This window comes from Colletotrichum lupini, chromosome 7 (genome assembly GCF_023278565.1).
Source record: "Colletotrichum lupini chromosome 7, complete sequence".
NCBI lineage: Eukaryota > Fungi > Ascomycota > Sordariomycetes > Glomerellales > Glomerellaceae > Colletotrichum > Colletotrichum lupini.
In genome coordinates this window covers 2,028,073-2,045,605 of record NC_064680.1, presented here as the reverse complement: position 1 = coordinate 2,045,605, position 17,533 = coordinate 2,028,073, and the positions used below count along the sequence as shown (strand labels likewise).

General features: G+C 53.9%; 4 protein-coding genes across 4 annotated transcripts; 3 read left to right on the top strand and 1 right to left on the bottom strand.

The window, feature by feature from the left end:
* Positions 1–2,012: 2,012 nt before the first annotated feature.
* On the top strand, positions 2,013–7,382 carry CLUP02_13630 (uncharacterized protein; the record flags this gene model as incomplete). The annotated part of the gene is made up of 28 exons (XM_049292568.1): positions 2,013–2,137; positions 2,215–2,325; positions 2,362–2,447; positions 2,498–2,600; positions 2,681–2,844; positions 2,904–3,005; positions 3,074–3,209; positions 3,294–3,493; positions 3,528–3,643; positions 3,722–3,766; positions 4,025–4,207; positions 4,287–4,331; positions 4,403–4,455; positions 4,524–4,718; positions 4,809–4,906; positions 4,975–4,996; positions 5,199–5,280; positions 5,319–5,441; positions 5,500–5,623; positions 5,697–5,752; positions 5,813–5,819; positions 5,884–6,027; positions 6,107–6,219; positions 6,460–6,527; positions 6,633–6,692; positions 6,751–6,864; positions 6,942–7,264; positions 7,333–7,382. The coding sequence occupies 28 exons, from the start codon at positions 2,013–2,015 to the stop codon at positions 7,380–7,382; spliced, it is 3,048 nt and encodes a 1,015-aa protein (XP_049149714.1).
* A 293-nt stretch (positions 7,383–7,675) lies between these two features.
* CLUP02_13629 (asparagine synthase) lies at positions 7,676–10,074 on the top strand (the record flags this gene model as incomplete). The annotated part of the gene is made up of 5 exons (XM_049292567.1): positions 7,676–7,886; positions 7,948–8,513; positions 8,577–8,694; positions 8,748–8,888; positions 8,948–10,074. The coding sequence occupies 5 exons, from the start codon at positions 7,676–7,678 to the stop codon at positions 10,072–10,074; spliced, it is 2,163 nt and encodes a 720-aa protein (XP_049149713.1).
* A 1,087-nt stretch (positions 10,075–11,161) lies between these two features.
* On the top strand, positions 11,162–13,284 carry CLUP02_13628 (MBOAT family protein; the record flags this gene model as incomplete). Its single annotated transcript, XM_049292566.1, has 4 exons — positions 11,162–11,420; positions 11,486–11,553; positions 11,624–13,118; positions 13,178–13,284. The coding sequence occupies 4 exons, from the start codon at positions 11,162–11,164 to the stop codon at positions 13,282–13,284; spliced, it is 1,929 nt and encodes a 642-aa protein (XP_049149712.1).
* A 406-nt stretch (positions 13,285–13,690) lies between these two features.
* CLUP02_13627 (uncharacterized protein) lies at positions 13,691–17,533 on the bottom strand (the record flags this gene model as incomplete). The annotated part of the gene is made up of 15 exons (XM_049292565.1): positions 13,691–14,308; positions 14,388–14,489; positions 14,530–14,610; positions 14,652–14,765; positions 14,852–14,977; positions 15,053–15,251; positions 15,315–15,530; positions 15,604–15,719; positions 15,856–16,004; positions 16,066–16,504; positions 16,579–16,594; positions 16,663–16,841; positions 16,917–17,109; positions 17,293–17,414; positions 17,510–17,533. 15 exons carry the CDS (start codon positions 17,531–17,533, stop codon positions 13,691–13,693), a joined length of 2,694 nt encoding a protein of 897 aa, XP_049149711.1.

The following is a 17,533-nucleotide window of genomic DNA, read 5'->3' as shown; positions in this document are numbered from 1 at the left end:
CGAGGGTATCGGGAAACAAAGACGGCGGGGTTCAACGAAACGAAGGGAAATCTCCAGCAAGGGAAAGAATGGTGTTAGGAGAAAAGAAGGGATGGGCGGGAAAGGAGAATAAGTGATGATGTTGCAGCTTTGCTTTGGGCACGAGGGAAACCGAAAAGAGAAGAGGCAGCAGCTCTGGTGAGTGTGACCTGTGTGTCTCCCGGCCGGCACTCAGGTTAAAGGCAGGTCCCGTTCTCACCTTACTTCTTTCTCTTTGGCGTTTTCCTAGCATTCAGGGGCGAATGAACAATCGGCGGGCTATTAATTGGAGAAGGAGAGAAATGGTATTATTTGGGGGGTCCCCTGGAGCCTTGGCCTGTCTGCCGGTGCTTGTCTTTTGGATTTTTTTATTTTTTTTTACACCACACTCTACAAGTGCCCTCTTCTTGCCTTGCTTTCTTTTTTTTTTTTCTGCTCTTCTGTTTTTGATCTGTAGCCCCCAGACCCCCTGTCTTGTTATTTCAAGGTGGGCACAAGTACCTTTTGTGTGACGATCACCGCAGGCGGGTACCTGACTACGACCCTGAAGTGGCAACCCAAAGGGGGATAGCTCTTCATGCAGCGCGTTAGGGGTGTAGCTCTTCCTCAGTCCGTGGGACTCTGTGCAGGCTCTATGGCTCCCAAGAGTCCTTGATGGCTTTTGGCGGCGTCTGGTAGGTTCGCAAGGTCGCTGGCCCGTTGTTTGAGTCTCGACTTGTCGACCGTGGGCGGTTTTTTGGGTGATGCTAGCGGCACCTCAGAATCAGGCACGCCGCCCGCCGTACCGCTGCAACACAGCTTTCCCTCTTCCCCTGCCTTACCGATGGGACTAGGTTGGGAGAGTGGGAGAGGCGGGAGGGGCACGACAGGCCCTGAAATGAAATTAAATCGCTGGAACGAGGATCCTGGTCCTAGCGCCAATGGACACAGTCGGCGCCAATGAGACAGACCAACAAGATGTTAGCAGCAGAATCGAGTCTCTACGTAGTAAAGCCTACGGAGACAGTCAACGCCGTCGACCTTTCTCTCGCCGGGCTCGCCTCAGGCACTGTGGCCGAGGCCCTGTCAGTTCGACCGAGTCCTGAATCAGTCTGTACCGTAGATGGGTGACCACGGGGCAGACGTATCACCGCGGTGGGGGAGAGGCTGTTGGTGGCTGAGGACTAAGATCTCAGGCGACGGTAATAGCATCACTCGGAGCAAACGGTAGAAGCGTTGCGGCGCCCGGACAACTTTCAGAGGCACCGAGAGAACCGGCCATGATAAGTTGGGGTGGAGGAGATGGAAAGGCTTCGGCGACGAGGATAAAAGGCAAGACGATGCGCGGAAGTTGGAACAAAAGTGTGCTTCTTTGGTGTCACGGAAGGCTTTTCCCGTCAAGCAGACAAAGGGTTGATCTCAATGATCCAAGTCGTCTACCTAATATGTGTGTATAGTCGGTACCCAAGGCCTCCTTGCTCGTATACACCCTTTCTCGTGAGATATTACCGGCCATGCCTGGTTGAGTCCATGAATGAGGTGAGACAAGTTGTCTTTGCTGCTTGTTGCTTGGTCCGGGCAAGCGTGGGAACCCCGTCAGTCGTCCGCACCTTAATTGAGCCCCCCCTAGCACCCATTAGCTCCGTTCGCCCTACGCACCTTTTTGGTGTCTTCCTCACTGCTTGGCTCTCAAGCAGCTTGGCAGCCAGGCTTACCAGGGTACTTAATTGATTGATTCTTAGCTTGAACTGTAGTGGTTGCTGGTGATATTGAGGCTTTCGGGATACATGCCAATGGTGTTACTTGTACAGAGTACTTTACCTCGCTGTGGAAAGAAAAAGGAAAGAAGGGGAGGGAAAAATGAGATGAGATGCAAAAGACACAATTGAAAGAGCCTCGAGCAATGTTCAACACCTTCAGGTAGGTAGAGAGGTAGGTACCCTTTGATGAGGTGGTTTCTGCCATCGCTCCTCCCTTTCCCGGGGCCGCTTTACGGTTTACCTCGCTCCTTCCACATGGCGCCGCAACCCAGTGGGGGTGGACCCTGTCTCGTTTCGGAGCGACTTCCATCTGCCTCGCCTGCTGCGGGTAGATCCTTCAGGCTTCACCTCTGCAAAGCTGTATCCGTCGAGGCAGCTGGGTAGGTACGGATACGGATACAGTTTTCATCTCTTCTCTGTCTGCCATCCATTGCTTGTCTTCGCCGACATCCCCTAGCCCAAACAAATCCACAAGCACATCTGCATCTTCTACCTCATCCCTTGATGTACATCCACGATGCCAATGTACCCCGCGTGCCCGCCAGCCCACTCAATCAACCGTTGAAGCGTTGGTGTCATTCGAGGCATACCTAACATAAAGCAGATTTCAGCCCGTATCCACGCCTCCTAGCATCGGTACCACCGCCACGGCTTATCTCTCCAACGGCTATGTGTCGCACTCCTCATTTCGTGTCTCACGGTACCTTGGAAAGCAACAAGGTATGACTACAGATACTTAGACGGCGAGACGCGTCTCGAACCCGCCGCTCGCTTGGTTGATGTTCCGGCGCCCGCCCGTCCGCCCCACCACAGATCCCCGGCCAGACACGATGCGGAACCATTGTGCCTCAGTTGATGGAATTCAATTGACGCAGAAGAAACAGAATCGCGACTGACATTCGAGAAAGAAATTCACAAACAAGAAACCCGCCCCGCCGCCACGCCGGCTCAAAAGCCCACGGCCGACCGCTCACAAAGGTCCGCAAGGGACGCCACACCATCCGTGGTGGTCCAGAAAAGCCCACAGCCCAGAGTAATCTATCTCCGGGCCGCCCAATCTGCTTCTCCCTTCTTTCCTCAGCTCGCCGTCAATGCCAATAATAGGTCGAGGATGATCCTACGTTTGGTCACTTGGTCGCGCATGAGTTGGCCGGTGCCAGCACATCCTCGTCGTCACCTCCTCCATACAGAACCGGGTCTTGCACACATCCACCGTGCCGAGCACCCCGCCAGAACAAGTCATTGGCTGTGACCCGTGCGCTTGATCGTCGTGTGCTGGCATCCGTCTAGGGGTGCTGTCAAAGCCTGACGAACAGCAACCTCCTCATCACTTGCATTGGGCATCGTGTGCGTCACCGATCTCTCCGACCTCAGCAAATGCTGTGCAGATGGCACTCGCTACCAAATATTCGTATTCTCTTCCCATGGCCGCATATTCGGATGTTTGGCCAAGTAGCCTCGAAATGGATACAGAGTACGGACACAGTCGCTCTTGACAGATCACTATGACACGATTGTGATAATACCACGCGGAAGCGGAAGCGGGCCAGCATGGCACGTTACGTTCATTGGCATGATGATCGGCTCCCTCAAACCACCCGTCGGCGAGTGCGGCGACGCTCGAGCCTCCAACTGCGTCCTTCCCATTCCATCCCCTTGGGGATTTGTCCTGGCCAGCCTGGTACCTGCGCATGAACACACCTTCAAGGGGCTCAAGGACCTGCTTGCCTGCTCACGTTTGCTCCGTGGGCTCTGAGTGGCCAGGTTGAGATGCGAAACTCTCCTCTGGGCCTACCTGGATGAATATTGGATGCGTTGCCGATCGATCAACGTCAGAAATGTCTGTTCGAACCCCACCAATATGGCCAACTCAATTATCGGACGATGTCTCTAGGCTGAAGGGCATTAAAGGGAGGGACGCCTTCATTGACAAACGTTAATAACTGCGGCCACCATCCATTGAGATGGGATCCGCCAGGAGCCAAGATGGCATTTTTGAGATTCTTTTGGTGACACCATTTCTCACATGCGGTGAAAGCTGCTGACTCAAATATATCAAATACCTACTGCTTCGCAAAGTCTCCCTTTCATCTGCCGGCATACAGCTCCGGTAGCACGACGCGGCTGCACCAACCCTAATCTTACTCCAACATCGGGAGGACCTTGAATTCCTCGCGATGACATAAGCCACTTCTATCTGAGGGGAAAAAAACATGTGACCATAGATTGCGCCGCGGCGGAACGCGGTTCAGAATGCATTGTGGTAGGAAAAATATGGTACATCTCAAACGTTTGGCCGCGAGGGCCCTATACCAGTTTCGAGAAACTGTAGCAAAAAGGTTCAGCTCGCCGTCTTACTCTGCTCAGCCGTGTACGTTGTCTCACGCCAGCTTGTGCTAATTGCGGCATTCCATTCTTCCGCCGCGCTTCCGTTCGCTTTAACTCGTATCGTCCACCTGAGCTCTGCAAGCTCTTAAGTCAGTACCGTAATCCGAGACATTACCGGGGCCGGCTTCGGGGTGGCAACAGGACCTCGAAGTGGGACCCGGCCTTCGGGCCTGGGCCGCTAATGGCGTGAGGGTACCGCATTCCAGAGTTTGGCGCTTTGATCACCCCGGAATGTAAGATCTGCTTCACTACTTTAGCACCAAGCAGTGTCCGGTCGTTCGGTTTTTTGCGATATCGACCGCATCGCCTCGTAGTCAAGCTCGCCGTTGCCTTGCACCTACAACGGGGAGTCGCGTGTAACAGCTGCTAGACTCACAGGAGGCAGGAGACAGATACAGGCACCTCGTCTTACGGAAAACTTGACGCGGGACATGAGAAGGTTGTTTCGAAATGCATTCCATCTAGGCTCGAAGACCTCAACAGAGTGCTAGTATTCGAGAATGCCATGCATGATTATCATCTAGGTGACTTACAACAGTGGTCACCACCCAGTATCAAAGTCCACATCTGTCGGTGCGTAAATACTGTTCTCAATTGCGTTGGCGGCATGTACTTGTTCTAGCTCTCGTGTCATCCTCGTTCGTGCGGACAGCGCTAGGGTAGGGTAGCTGAAAGGGGGCATATTCGCCCCCTGTTTTCTCTTACCCTGGTGTTTGGATCAACTCAAGACGTTTTGGCAAGAAGGCGGCCATTCTTCTGGCGTGAATATACGTTTATTGCATCTTTTTCGATGAAGCTCTGGCGTGTTATCTGCACAAGGGATTCGTAGTGAGATTCGAGTCCAAAGTTGTGTGAGTGACGTATATTGGAGACTTGACCTTCATGGCGATTAGTCTTTCCCAGTTACGGGGCGAATTTGAGCCTCTCTTAGGGAGCTTCAAACGGGTGTTAAGTTTGTGTTTACGAGGCCATGGACTAGATAGACCTTTCGAGACTATGTGCCTCTTTTTAGCGGCGCAGAAAGTATGCGTAAGGACGTACCTACCCGCGTAGTTCTTGGTTACTCATTCTGCCGTCTGAGGACGTCTTTCCAACCAAGATCCATCACCCATCACAAGCTGCTGTCATATACCGAGTGAGGTGTTTGGGGCTCGCCTAGAAAAGCCATCCTAGAACTCTGGTCGGACAGATCTCGTGATGGATTTGGTGGTAAACATTCCGATACTCGTCTTGGAGGTGGATGGCCTGAAAAGGAGGAAAGCTTCGGAAGCTGGCGGGCACGACGTAGAGACTGCAGTGAAGGTTATAAGGCGAACATGGGGTGATGAGAGATACTTGCACACAAAAACAACAGACGCCGCACATAGTCTCGAAGTACTCAGATTGCCGTAAGCGAGAGCAAGTCGATCAAACCTACCTTACACAAGGTCACATACCAGTGCAAGCCCACTGGTGGATCACTGCCGCTCGCAGAACAGGTCCCACGTGAAAAGTCCCCTCGCCAATCTGCAGGTCATCTGACAGCTTCCCACTTTGACCCTTGGACTTAAGTCGGTTCGAGACATCTCGGCGGCAAAGTCGAGGTGCTAAGAGAAGCAGGGGCTGCGGTTCGCTCCTGCTTTTGTTGGGACGCTTTGAGGTTGTCTACATGTATGATTTGAAGTCAGCAGTTTGGTGAGGTATAGTATAGAAGGACATTGAAGGATAAGGAAAGACGATGTTCGTGTGTCAGCACTAGGAAAGAACTTCATGTTATTGCCCCAGTGTGACAACTTGGAAACATTGTCAGATGTCCATAGGTCTCCAATATCCAACAAAACATCTAGTTCCTACCACCTTCCAACTCACAACGCCAATGCATGTAATGCCTTTCACAACACATGTCACATTCATAAATTTCTCACAGCTCCATCTTGTGAATGATTCCCTTGATGACTTTAAGGGTTCGTCCACAACTATAGCCTTCTTCCACGTCAAGTCCCAAGATACTACTGTCCACGAATATTGCCCACCAAGGACAACTGAAAAACTAGAGTACATAAATCAACCGGTGAAAAGTCACGAGAACTTCGGGGTCAGAGTATTCCCCATAGTCCGATGGCTTTGAACTCTCTCTTCGGTTCGGCCCAAGCTCGGGGCCGACTGGGAACCTAGCCGGGGAGGATCGAGCCCGTCATGCACACCCATATTTAGGCGCAAACATGTATGTATAATAACTTTTGGTAATTCCGTCTGAAGAATTGAAAAGCCATCATAAGTGAAGGGATGACGTGCGCGGGAATTTCATAGGATCAAAAGTATCATGAGTCCGCAGGAGGAGGAGGTGTGCATGCGTGCGTATGCCAGTGAAGGAGCCGCAGCTGAAACTCCCATTGGAAGACAGTCAGCTAGAAGCAATGATGAGAGCTAAGGTTCCATGTGTGAATCATTCATCTATAAGAAAAAGAGAGAAGAGAGAATTTGAGTCGTTGCGTTGTGGTCTTATAGTGTAATTGTAGCAACTTACAAAACCGAACGGGATAAGATCGTGAAGAGCATCAACCACCAGTACAAGTCATTTGGACTTAGTCCCTTGATTTTATACGAGTGAATGAGACCACATGAGTAACACATTTCATTCTTTCATGTCGTCTCCGAGTACCTGGACATACGATTCCGCCACTCCGGATACATCGAATGCAAGACAGGCCATGCGCCGGAGCAATCAAACCACGCCAACGTGAGCGCTTTGTCCGCGAAACCAGCAACTCAGCCACCTCCGCATCTGCCATCTTCAAAACATGCAGCAGCTGCAAGATTTGTTTCCTCAAACTCTGCTAAGAGGGGGAACGAACAGGCAAGAATAAAAAGCCCTCTCTGCTTGGCGTTTGGGACGAGGTCCATGAGTTCCTACCAGTCCCACGAATCCCATTGCGGAGTAGGGCAACATGAGCCTGCCGAAAGCGACGGGACAGCGCAAGTAGTCAGCCCACTCACAGACTACCTCACGTTCACCCAAAGCTCACGATCGCCAAGGACGCAGACCAAGCCCGGGGGAAACGGCAACGTGTCTGGGGCTGGAGCTCTTGCGACCGGGCCAAGGCTCATGTTTCCACCGTGGTCGAAGGTTCGCCTCTACCGTTGGAGCCTCCGCCATGTGTGTGGCTTGTACGCTCAACTTTCCGTGTCTGCTTCGTCACCTCTTCAGAGTATGTCTTGTACGTGTACGTAGTGTACAGTGTGTTCTCCCTGACGTAGACTATGTGAGCTTCAACCTTTCAACCTGCACGATTCGGTCTTGTCCGGTTCCATGAACGCTACTTAGGGCTGAGAAAGCTTGTGAGGGCGTTTGCGCCGGGGTCTTGTCGTCCGTGTATCTGGACCAGGTCGATGGGTGGCGGTGGTTGTGATTTGCTTGTCTGGTTCTGCAATTCTATATAGCTTACCCTTGTGGCATTCAGGGAAGGGCCAAGGACACTAAATTTCTTGTCTTGTTTTGAATTACTCTTACTATACCCATATCAGTATTTTGTTCTTGTGAGGAAAGCAATATGTGCGGAATTACGGCGGCTATCACGCTCCAGCGGAGCGATTCCGCCAGCAGGAACGGTGACATCAATGGAACGAACGGAGTCAAGAGCAAAGCAGATAAAATTTCGGAGCACAGCACCCTGCGTCAACAGTTTCAACAGAGTCTTGAGGCCATCGCTCACCGCGGCCCGGATGCCTCTGGTGTCTGGATCAGTGATGATGCTACAGTCGGTATAAAATTCCCCTTGGTAGGCATGTTTCGGAAACAGCCCAACTGATCATGTGGTATTAGGTCTTGGCCACTGCCGCTTAGCAATCAACGACCTCTCTCCGGACGGAGAGCAGCCATTACACAGTGACGATGGCAAGATCCACGCCGTGGTGAACGGAGAAATCTACGACCACGATGCCATCAGAGAGAGATGTATCAAAGAGCACAACTACCGCTTCAAGGGCCACTGCGACAGCGAGGTCCTGGTCGCCCTGTACAAGATCTACGGCGCCCCCGGCTTCTTCAAGCACCTCCGCGGCGAGTTCTCCTTTGTCATCTACGACGAGAACAAGGACCGGGTCATCGTGGCCAGGGACCGTTTCGGTATCAAGCCGATGTTTTGGACTGTACAGGACCAGGGCAACGGTGCGAGTAAGCGGATGCTCTTAGCCTCGGAGATGAAGGGATTCCGAGCCTTTGGCTGGGAACCGGAGTGGAATGTCTACGGGTTGCTCAGTGGATCTTCCATGCAAGCCGACTGCACCGTGTTCAAGGACGTTCGCAAGCTGGAGCCCGGAAATTGGATGGAGATTAGAGATGGCGAGATCAAGCATCGCCAGTACTGGGATCCCGAGTTTAAGGACAAGGTATGTGAAGCCGCGGTCATGATAGCTTCTGCTGGGAGGTGCAGTTTTGCTAACTTATGGCAGCGTGAGGTGGAGACACGAAGCGCGGAGGAGATGATTGAGGGTGTAAGGGAGCGTCTGATAGAGGCGGTGAAGCTTCGACTGCGCGCCGATGTTCCCGTGGGAATCTACCTGTCTGGAGGTACGCAGTCGTCAGATCAAAAAGATCGAAGCACAAGACTGACCTTGCCACAGGTATCGATTCATCAGTCATTGCAGGAATTGTGACGAAGCTGGTAAAGGAGCAGGGCATTGAGCTGGGCAATCAAGACGCAACGAAGCGCATTAAGTGTTTCACGATCCAGTTCCCAGAGTCATCGGGCTTCAACGAAGCTGGTGAGTGCACAGCCCCCTATGGATCATCATAGGGATACCATACTGACGCCCGACAAAAGATATTGCTGAGCGCTCAGCCGACTTCCTAGGCGTGCAGATCCTCAAGAAGGATATGAACGAGACAGAGCTCGCCGACAACTTTGCCGACGCAGTCTTCCACACTGAGCACCACAACTTTGACCTGAACAGTGTAGGAAAGTTCTGCTTGTCATCACTACCTCAGCAGCACGGCGTGCCCGTCGTTCTTACCGGCGAGGGCGCCGACGAGCACTTTGCAGGCTACCCTTTCGTGCTGCCAGCCTTTCTCATGGAACCCGACCTCGCGTGGCCCCAGTCCGACATGACGGACGGCGTCCGCATCCCCATGTATCAGGAGATGACGGACGACCTCAAGGCCATGTTTGACCGGATCGGCATGTTCGAGGATGAATCCTCCTCGGGCGGCGCCGCCCCGACGAGCAACTCGATGCGTCTCGAGCCCGAATGGAACGCCTTCTCGCCGTGGGTGCGGGAGACGTACAAGATGCCCGGCTCGGCCGAGTCGACGCTCGCGCCAGAAGTCCTCGAGAAGATGATTGAGAAGTGGCACTCGCTGCACACGAGCCTCTACGTCTACACCAAGGGCCCGCTCGCCAACATGATCCTCACGTGCCTGGGTGACCGCACGGAGATGGCGCACAGCATCGAGGCTCGCCCTCCCTTCTTGGACCACCACCTCGTCGAGTACGTTAACAACCTGCCGCCGAGCGTCAAGGTCGCATATCAAGAAGCTGCCGGGGCAGCCGCCGGGAGTGGAACGACCGGCACCGGAGCTAGTCTGTGGTGGAAGGACCTCAGCCCGGCACGTCAGAAACTGAGCGAGAAGTGGATTCTCAAGGAGGCCGGGAAGCCGTTTATTACACAGGAGCTCTACGAGCGGAGGAAGCACCCGTACTCGGCGCCGGTCAAGTGGCCGCGCGGCGGGCCCGTGTATAAGATGATTGCGGGGCTGATTACGCAGGAGAATATTGAGAATCTGGGCTTCATGGAGTGGGATAACGCAAAGAGGTGGCTTGAGGAGGGCTTTGGCGAGGATGCGAGCCCCAGAGCATTCCGAAAGCTGATCTGTACCGCCTCCTGGGTTGTTCTTAGTCAACGGTTTGAGGTGAAGAAGGCGGCCGTGGAACAGTGGTCAGCGAGTGTGTGATTGGATGCTCACTTAGGAGTTTGGGACTTTTAGAATTCTGCGGTACGAGATGCTCTCAGGGACCTTATACTAGGAATGAGTTTGGATTAGGAATGCACAACAGGTATTGAAGAAAACGATTGGCTTTTGACAAACAATCCGGGACAATGTATTGATGCATTGGAAAATCTTGGCTGCATGTGTACACTTTAGACTTGCTTCGTTGGGGTCCCTGTCTGGCTTCTGATATGGGGACATCCGGACCGTTGGGCGGCCCCGCATCGGAGCCGAACCCGACAAGTAACCATGTCCCTTAGGCGGTGCCATGAAATATTGCCCTCAACAGCAATATTGGCCTCCTTCAACGCCTTGCTACACCCAATCCATGGGTCACAAGCATTTCCAGCAATTGACGAGTGCTACGCGTATAACCGAGCTGGGTCATCGTGTCGTCAGGGTCAGATTTGCAACAGTCTGGTACCATTGGCCAGACTGGTCTGAAGCAAAGCTGACAAGGAACCGAGGCACCCATCCCTTCCCCCCCAGGTGCCACAATAGGGGTTCTGTCGATCGGCTCCCCGGCCAATTGGGTACGCAAGCTGAAGCTCCGTTGGGTCCAAAAGTGCCCCGAAGCCCCGGCTTTGCGGGCAGTGTCAGCTAGCCTTTTTTTTTTTACACGCGGCGGGGGGTAAAGAGGTACCTGTGCATCCACCGCAGGGAACGCGTGCCGCCGCCTGTCTGAAGCTTAGCCCTTCCAGGTTCCAATCCCTCCAAAAGGCGGTTTTGCGTCACAAAAATAACCCCCAAACTAAAGGTCCCCGGTCTTGTCTGGACACATGGGACGGAAGTTGCGACCACGAGACTTCATCTCCAATTTCCCACAACCTCCAACCTTTCCCCGTTTGCTCGAATCTACACCCCGAATTGTCGAAACTCACAACCCGGCACAGCTCTTGAGAGCTTTTCTTTCTCTACACACACATTGACGAGATGTTTTAGAAACTCTCAAACCTGAAACTCTCTCTCCCTTTCCGCCTCTTCGGCTTCTTCTACACGTACACGTGCGCAAAGTTCCTCGAGGAGCTTTGCATCCACGAGCCAGCCCGCCATGGCTGCCATCCTCAAGTTCTTGAGGAGCATCTACGACCTCGATAACCTCGACACCCGCTTCGCGAGCTCCTCTTCCGTTCCCTACAAGACCATCGTCGAGGCCCGAACCGATCCCGCGCAGAGCAAGGAGCCGCCCAACAAGGTCCAAAGCCGCTCCCAACCGTCGAAATGGGGGACACCGGAATACCTCCTCTACATCTTTCTGCTTTCATTCATCGTGCCATACATGTTTTGGATCGCGTATGATGTATCAAGGCGTACGTCTGGCCCTCTTCCTCTGAAGATGAACCTTCCGCTGATGCTCAATGCTTCCGTCCTCTAGCTTCCGACCCTCGATACCACAACTACGAACGCTTCCTCCGTGATGGCTGGATATTGGGTCGCAAGATCGTAAGCTCCACACAATGCGCAAACCTACCCAATCTGTAAACTCCAGCTCACCCCCGACTTCTCTTTCTAGGACGTATCCGATTCACAATACCACACGTTCCGCGAGAACCTCCCGTTCATGGCCCTCCTCCTGGCCTTCCACCCCCTCCTCCGCAAGCTCTGGAACACAGTCTTTCCGATCCCCTCGGACCTGCACAAAAAGTCTGTCTCCGAACAGGGCGACGCCCGCCTCGAGCAGCGCGCCTCCTTCGACTACCGCTTCGCCCTCGTCTTCCTCGTCGCCCTGCACGGCTTCTCCGCCCTCAAGGTGCTCGCGATCCTCCACATCAACTACCAGCTGGCGACCCGGCTCCCGCGCCGCTACGTCCCCGCCGCGACGTGGACGTTCAACATCTGCATGCTTTTTGCGAACGAGCTCTGCGAGGGGTACCGCTTCGCCGCCATTGCGCGACACATCACCCCGCCGCCCGCGACGAAGAACTTGCTCGATGAAGACCCCTTTCTCGTGAGGTGGGGTACATGGATGGACCGTCATGGCGGCCTCATGAGCCGCTGGGAGATTCTCTTCAACATCACCGTCCTACGGCTCATCAGCTTCAACTTGGACTACTACTTCAGCCTCGATCAACGCAACGGAAGTCCCCTAGAGGTAAGATCAAAGCTCTGTCATACCAACCCCCTCGACATCACTGACGTCCCCAAGAAGAAGCAACTCGACCCCTCCAACCTCTCCGAACGAGACCGCCTCGCCATCTCCGCCGCGCCCAAGGACTACTCCTTCCGCAACTACGTCGCCTACGCAATCTACGCGCCCCTCTACCTCGTCGGCCCCATCATGTGCTACAACGACTTCATCTCCCAGCTCCGCCACCGCCCGGCCTCGATCGAGACCCCGCGCACGATCCGCTACGCCGTCCGCTTCCTCCTCGGCCTCCTCGCCATGGAAGTTGTCCTGCACTACGACTACGTCTGCGCAATCTCCCACGCCGGGCCCGACTGGTCCACCTACACGCCCGCCCAGCTCTCCCTCCTCTCCTTCTTCAACCTCCACATCATCTGGCTCAAGCTCCTCCTGCCCTGGCGCCTCTTCCGCCTCTGGGCCCTCATCGACGGCGTCGACGCCCCCGAGAACATGCTCCGCTGCGTCTCCAACAACTGGTCCCCGAAATCCTTTTGGAAGGCCTGGCACCGCTCCTACAACCGCTGGCTCATCCGGTACATTTACATCCCCCTCGGCGGCGCAAACTTCCGCTCCTGGGCCACCACCGTCCGCTCCATCGCCACGTACCTGCTGGTCTTTACGTTCGTCGCCCTCTGGCACGATATCCGTCTGCGCCTGCTCATCTGGGGCTGGCTCATTGTGCTCTTCCTGCTCCCCGAGGTCCTCGCGCAGCTCCTGTTCCCCGCGCGCAAGTGGGAGGGCAGACCGGATACGTACCGGCGGATCTGCGCCGTGGGAGCTGTTGCGAATGTGCTCATGATGATGATCGCCAACCTTGTCGGTTTCGCTGTCGGACTCGACGGCTTGCAGAGCATTCTCTCTGGTATTCTGCACGACTGGTCAGGTAAGTTCATCTTCCCTTCTTACCCCTGAAAGTGCATGCACTAATCCTCATCTCTCTAGGTGCGCTGTTCTTTATGAGTGCGTTTGCCTCTTTGTACATGGGTGTCCAGGTCATGTTTGAAATCAGAGAGGCCGAGATGCGAAGAGGCATTTCACTAAAGTGTTGACGGGTGTTCACCGTCATTTGTCACCCAACACGTTTGTAGCAAAATTACCTGTTTGAATAGCGATTGTTAGATGTTTGGTATTATGATACTAGACAATTATTATGCTGTACTATTACTTTGATGCAACTCGCTCCCTCTTCCCCTTTTGCGCCTCTCAACGTTGTGATGCTACTCATGACAAGGAGGGGACAAAAATTAGTTGAGGTCCCTCCGGGGTATAATAACAATGCAGTGCCTGCTCCCAAATCCGTGTCCAGACTCCTTCTCCTTGTCCCTCCCTCTTTATACATATACATATACATATAAGTCACCACGTTTGCGTGTTCCGTCGATTGAAATGGGCGTGCGCTTACGCTCCTTTTACCCTCCTCCTTTTCGCTCCCTCTTTCTGGCTTTATTTCCGGTCTCAGTGCTTGGAGGTGATGGTGCCCAGCTCCGTGTCGTAGTTGCGGAAGCGCTGCTGGGCAAACTTGCCGTCCATGCCCAGCTTCTTCTCCGTGATCCACTCCCTCAACCAGATGAGGCCCTTTGCAATGAGATAAAAGACGATACCGGCCACCGCGATGCCGATAATGTACGCCGCCACCTTGCCGCTGCCGTTCTTGTCGATGTTGAGGAAGTCGTAGGTGTAGAAGCCCTGTGTGTAGTAGGTGACGTAGGCGAGCGCGAGGTACAGGGCGAGGACGATGATGAGCCAGAGCATGTGCACCCACTCGAGCTGGGCGGCGCTGGTGCGCGGGATGACGATCTCAAAGAGGGCAAAAGCCGAGTTGAGGCCGTGCTGGGAGATGTTGCTAAAGGCCTCGAATTGCTCGGTGTACCAAGGGGCCGAGTAGATGATGGCCCAGTAGACGATGGTCACGATGAAGGGGTAGGTGACGATGGTGCTGTAGTAGAAGGCGTGCAGGGCCTGGAGGGGTCGCGGGAAGCGGTCGAGCAGCGGGGTCCCAGAGTGCGCGTACGTGAAGGTGTGGATGGCCGAGATGAGGAAGTAAAATGCGAGTCCCCAGTAGGTCAGAACAGTCTACGCAGGGGGATCCCTCAAGTCAGTCTTGCGCCCTGTTCACCATGTTGGCACACAATGATATTCGAGGTTTACTTACGAAGTAGGAAAAGCTCTGGCCGACGACCTTGCACCCGCCATCTTCGGCGTGAGTACAGGTCCAACCGATGACGAAAAAGCGGACGACAAAGATGTACAGACTCTGCGAGAAAAAGACGTGTTAGTTCCCACAAGCAATTCACTGTTTGGTGGTGGTTAAAGGGGCATTTGCGCGCTGAGAGGATGGTGACGACATTGCCAGACACCACAATGCACGAAGGGTCCTCAAGCGTGACAGAGAAGAGTAGGGGAAGCCAAGACTCACAATTAGCGCTCGACACGCGGCCAACAGATAGGGAGAAAGCAGCCATGAGGTCTCGAAGCGGTGAGAAGGATCCCAAAGATCCCTCCCGAAGCGGAATGCAGCGAACATCGTGATCTACCGGGGGGTGATTGATGCCGGCTAGGATTGAGGGGGGGAAAGGGGGAGTGGTGAAGTCCTTTACCCTCTCAATTTTCCTTCACGATGATGAAGTTTTGGAGTTGAGCTAGAAGGACGGGGCAATTGCTCGAGGACCCAAGAGGATTTTGAACGTGGGCCTTGGCTTTCGGCGCGGGTCGTTGGTTCGCAGGGATGGTCTCCGCTCGGCGCTGGCTGAGAAATCGCAATTACTTTCTGCTGCTGGGGGAACCTGGACCTTGGTGGCAGGGCGCGCCGAGTCTCACGGGATGTCGCGTGCCGGATGTTGATGCGGGAGACCGTACGATTATTGATACAGAGTAATAATCGTTGATGATGTTCGCGACTGTGAACAGTTGGGTGCTATCTACTGTATCTTCTGTTATTGTTGTTGTTGTTATTTCTCTTCCTGTCGATGCCAGCTTGCGACCCCATTGAAGAATGAACTGATTCGACAACCATGGACTGTGCAGCAGTCGTAAGCAACGTCGCGAGGCCCAATGTGTAAGCTGGGCCGCGGAATGCGACCATAAAGGTCTACCAAGGCTGTACACAGGTACCGACGGCTCCACGATAGGTATGGCCGATGCCGACACCTCTTTTTTTGGTTCTTCTATCCGCTTTTGTGGCCGAGGAACCTGGTCACCAAAGAGGGTCTTGACCGTTGCTGCAGTTAGCCGGAGATGATGTGGGGGGTTCATGTACGATGTCAACGGGAGCATAAGGGGGGAAACCGTGGGTTTTCTTGAATTTCTCGAGTTCGGCCGAGAGCGTCAGAAAAGAAGATCCCGCCCGCGACATGTCCATCTCTTCTCACAAGCGTCTCCCTCCCCAAACTTGGGGTTCGACTTTAGCGAGTAAGACGGTCAGCCGAGAATAGCTGAACCGGATTTGCTGAGCAGACAGGTAAAGAATGCCACCGTGTGTTTTGGGCTATGTTGTGTGGCTGACGCCAAGTTAGCTGATCCAATATGATGGTGCTCGACTGAGAAGTGGCTCCTCGTCGTCAGCCATAATTGATGATAGCAGGAGCCTTCGATAGTGAGGATATATCCGAACGGGCGCAAACTCCTCCTCCCGCTAAATCAGTGAGAAGGTATCCTCGAATAATCAGCTGAGAGAGCCCATAGCCATTGTGGCTCGGCTGGCGCGACTGCTTTTGGTTTCTGGCCACCACGTATCCGTAGTCCATCACGCCGTTGCTGTATTGCCGTTCCCCTGGCACAGGTGCATGCTGCGGGGTGAGGCTCCTGCAGAGAAGAAGTAGATGATTCTCAACTTTGGTAAGCAGATTGTAGATCGATCTCCAGATGAACCGACCGTCGATCGACAGGTGTCCCAGACTTCCAGGCCGAAGGTGACACAAGGGGCACCGCACGAACGGCGGTATGACGGGATCGAAACCAGGACAGGCCTTGCAGCCGCGCTTGTCGTGCAAGATGCGCTGAATCGTGGATGCCCGTCATTTCCGCGCTTGCGTTGCGAAGGAGAAGCGCGATACAAATACGGCCGCCACTTTCCGACCCTTGAAGGAGCCACTGCGAAGCCAATATTTGTCCACGGTGAAATTTCACCGCGAGGGGTCGAAATGTAGAGGAGATCGATGGCCCAATCCCACAGGAGCCACAATGGCTATCGTGACGTGAGCGACCCCTTGGCGACGGTAATACGGGAAGAAACTTGTCAAAGTCCCACATGAGCCCCCCGGAAGGTTGTGGCTCATCACATCGTCATGCCCGTCATCTATCGAACTCTCCGTCGTCTGCCCTGTAGACCCTCAAGATGGCCACACGGTCGTATTCCCATTGCTAAGGTAGAGGTGGGTTGGCAATGTCCGCCAAAACCAATACTTCGCCAAACCGACTTGAACCGTTACCAATTGCAGTTGTATGAGCCACCGAGCGAGATGTGGTAATCTGGTTCGTCCCGTATCATTGGGTCAGGAGAAATCGTCAGCGGACCGTTTTGGGCTTTTATTGGAGTTGAGGAGGTCACAACGGGCCGCATGGCATCGGCCGTTGGGTTGTGTCTGTAAAATAACCGGCCCAAGACGCGCTGGAGTAGGATCGATAGTCAACATTAACATTGAGCGTCGCGCTTCTTTGGACCGAGGCTTTCGGCCTAGTAAACCCCCATGAACTGCCCAGCAAGCTCCGTCGTCATTCCATCAAAAGCGCGGTGGTTGCTCGCACAGACTAGCTCTATAGTCAGCGTCAGGGGCTTTTGGACCGAACCCGATGAGGCTCCTCGGTTCATCTCGTCTTTTCTTGGCTCTCGTCTCTTCTCGCCTTCCCCTGTTCCAGCCATGTCAAGGGTGTCGCAACTAATCTTGAACGGCGGTCAACAACTGGGGAAACTCAAGTTAAGGACCCAAATGAACGCTGCAAATCAGGTCAAATATTCCACTCGATCGATAAAGATGTTACCGGGAAGAGTCAAGGGCTATAAGCGGGCTCCATGGTCGGGAGACGAGGCCGATCGATCGGCTCAGTGAGCCTATGTCCACATAAAAATGAGGCCGGAGAGGCGAGCCGTTAACACAAACTCGTCTCGAGCAAAAGCCACGAGATGGTGGGTGTCAATTGTCGACACGGTCGGCGGTTTGAGACTCAGGTCTAGCTTCCGCCGCTTCAAACATCGAAGGCCGTGCGATCAAAGACCAACTAGGACATGATGCCCGCGACAGGCGTTAGAGGAATAAAGAGTGTGAGAGCAGAGTGTACCATAAGTATCTGGGGCATCGACAT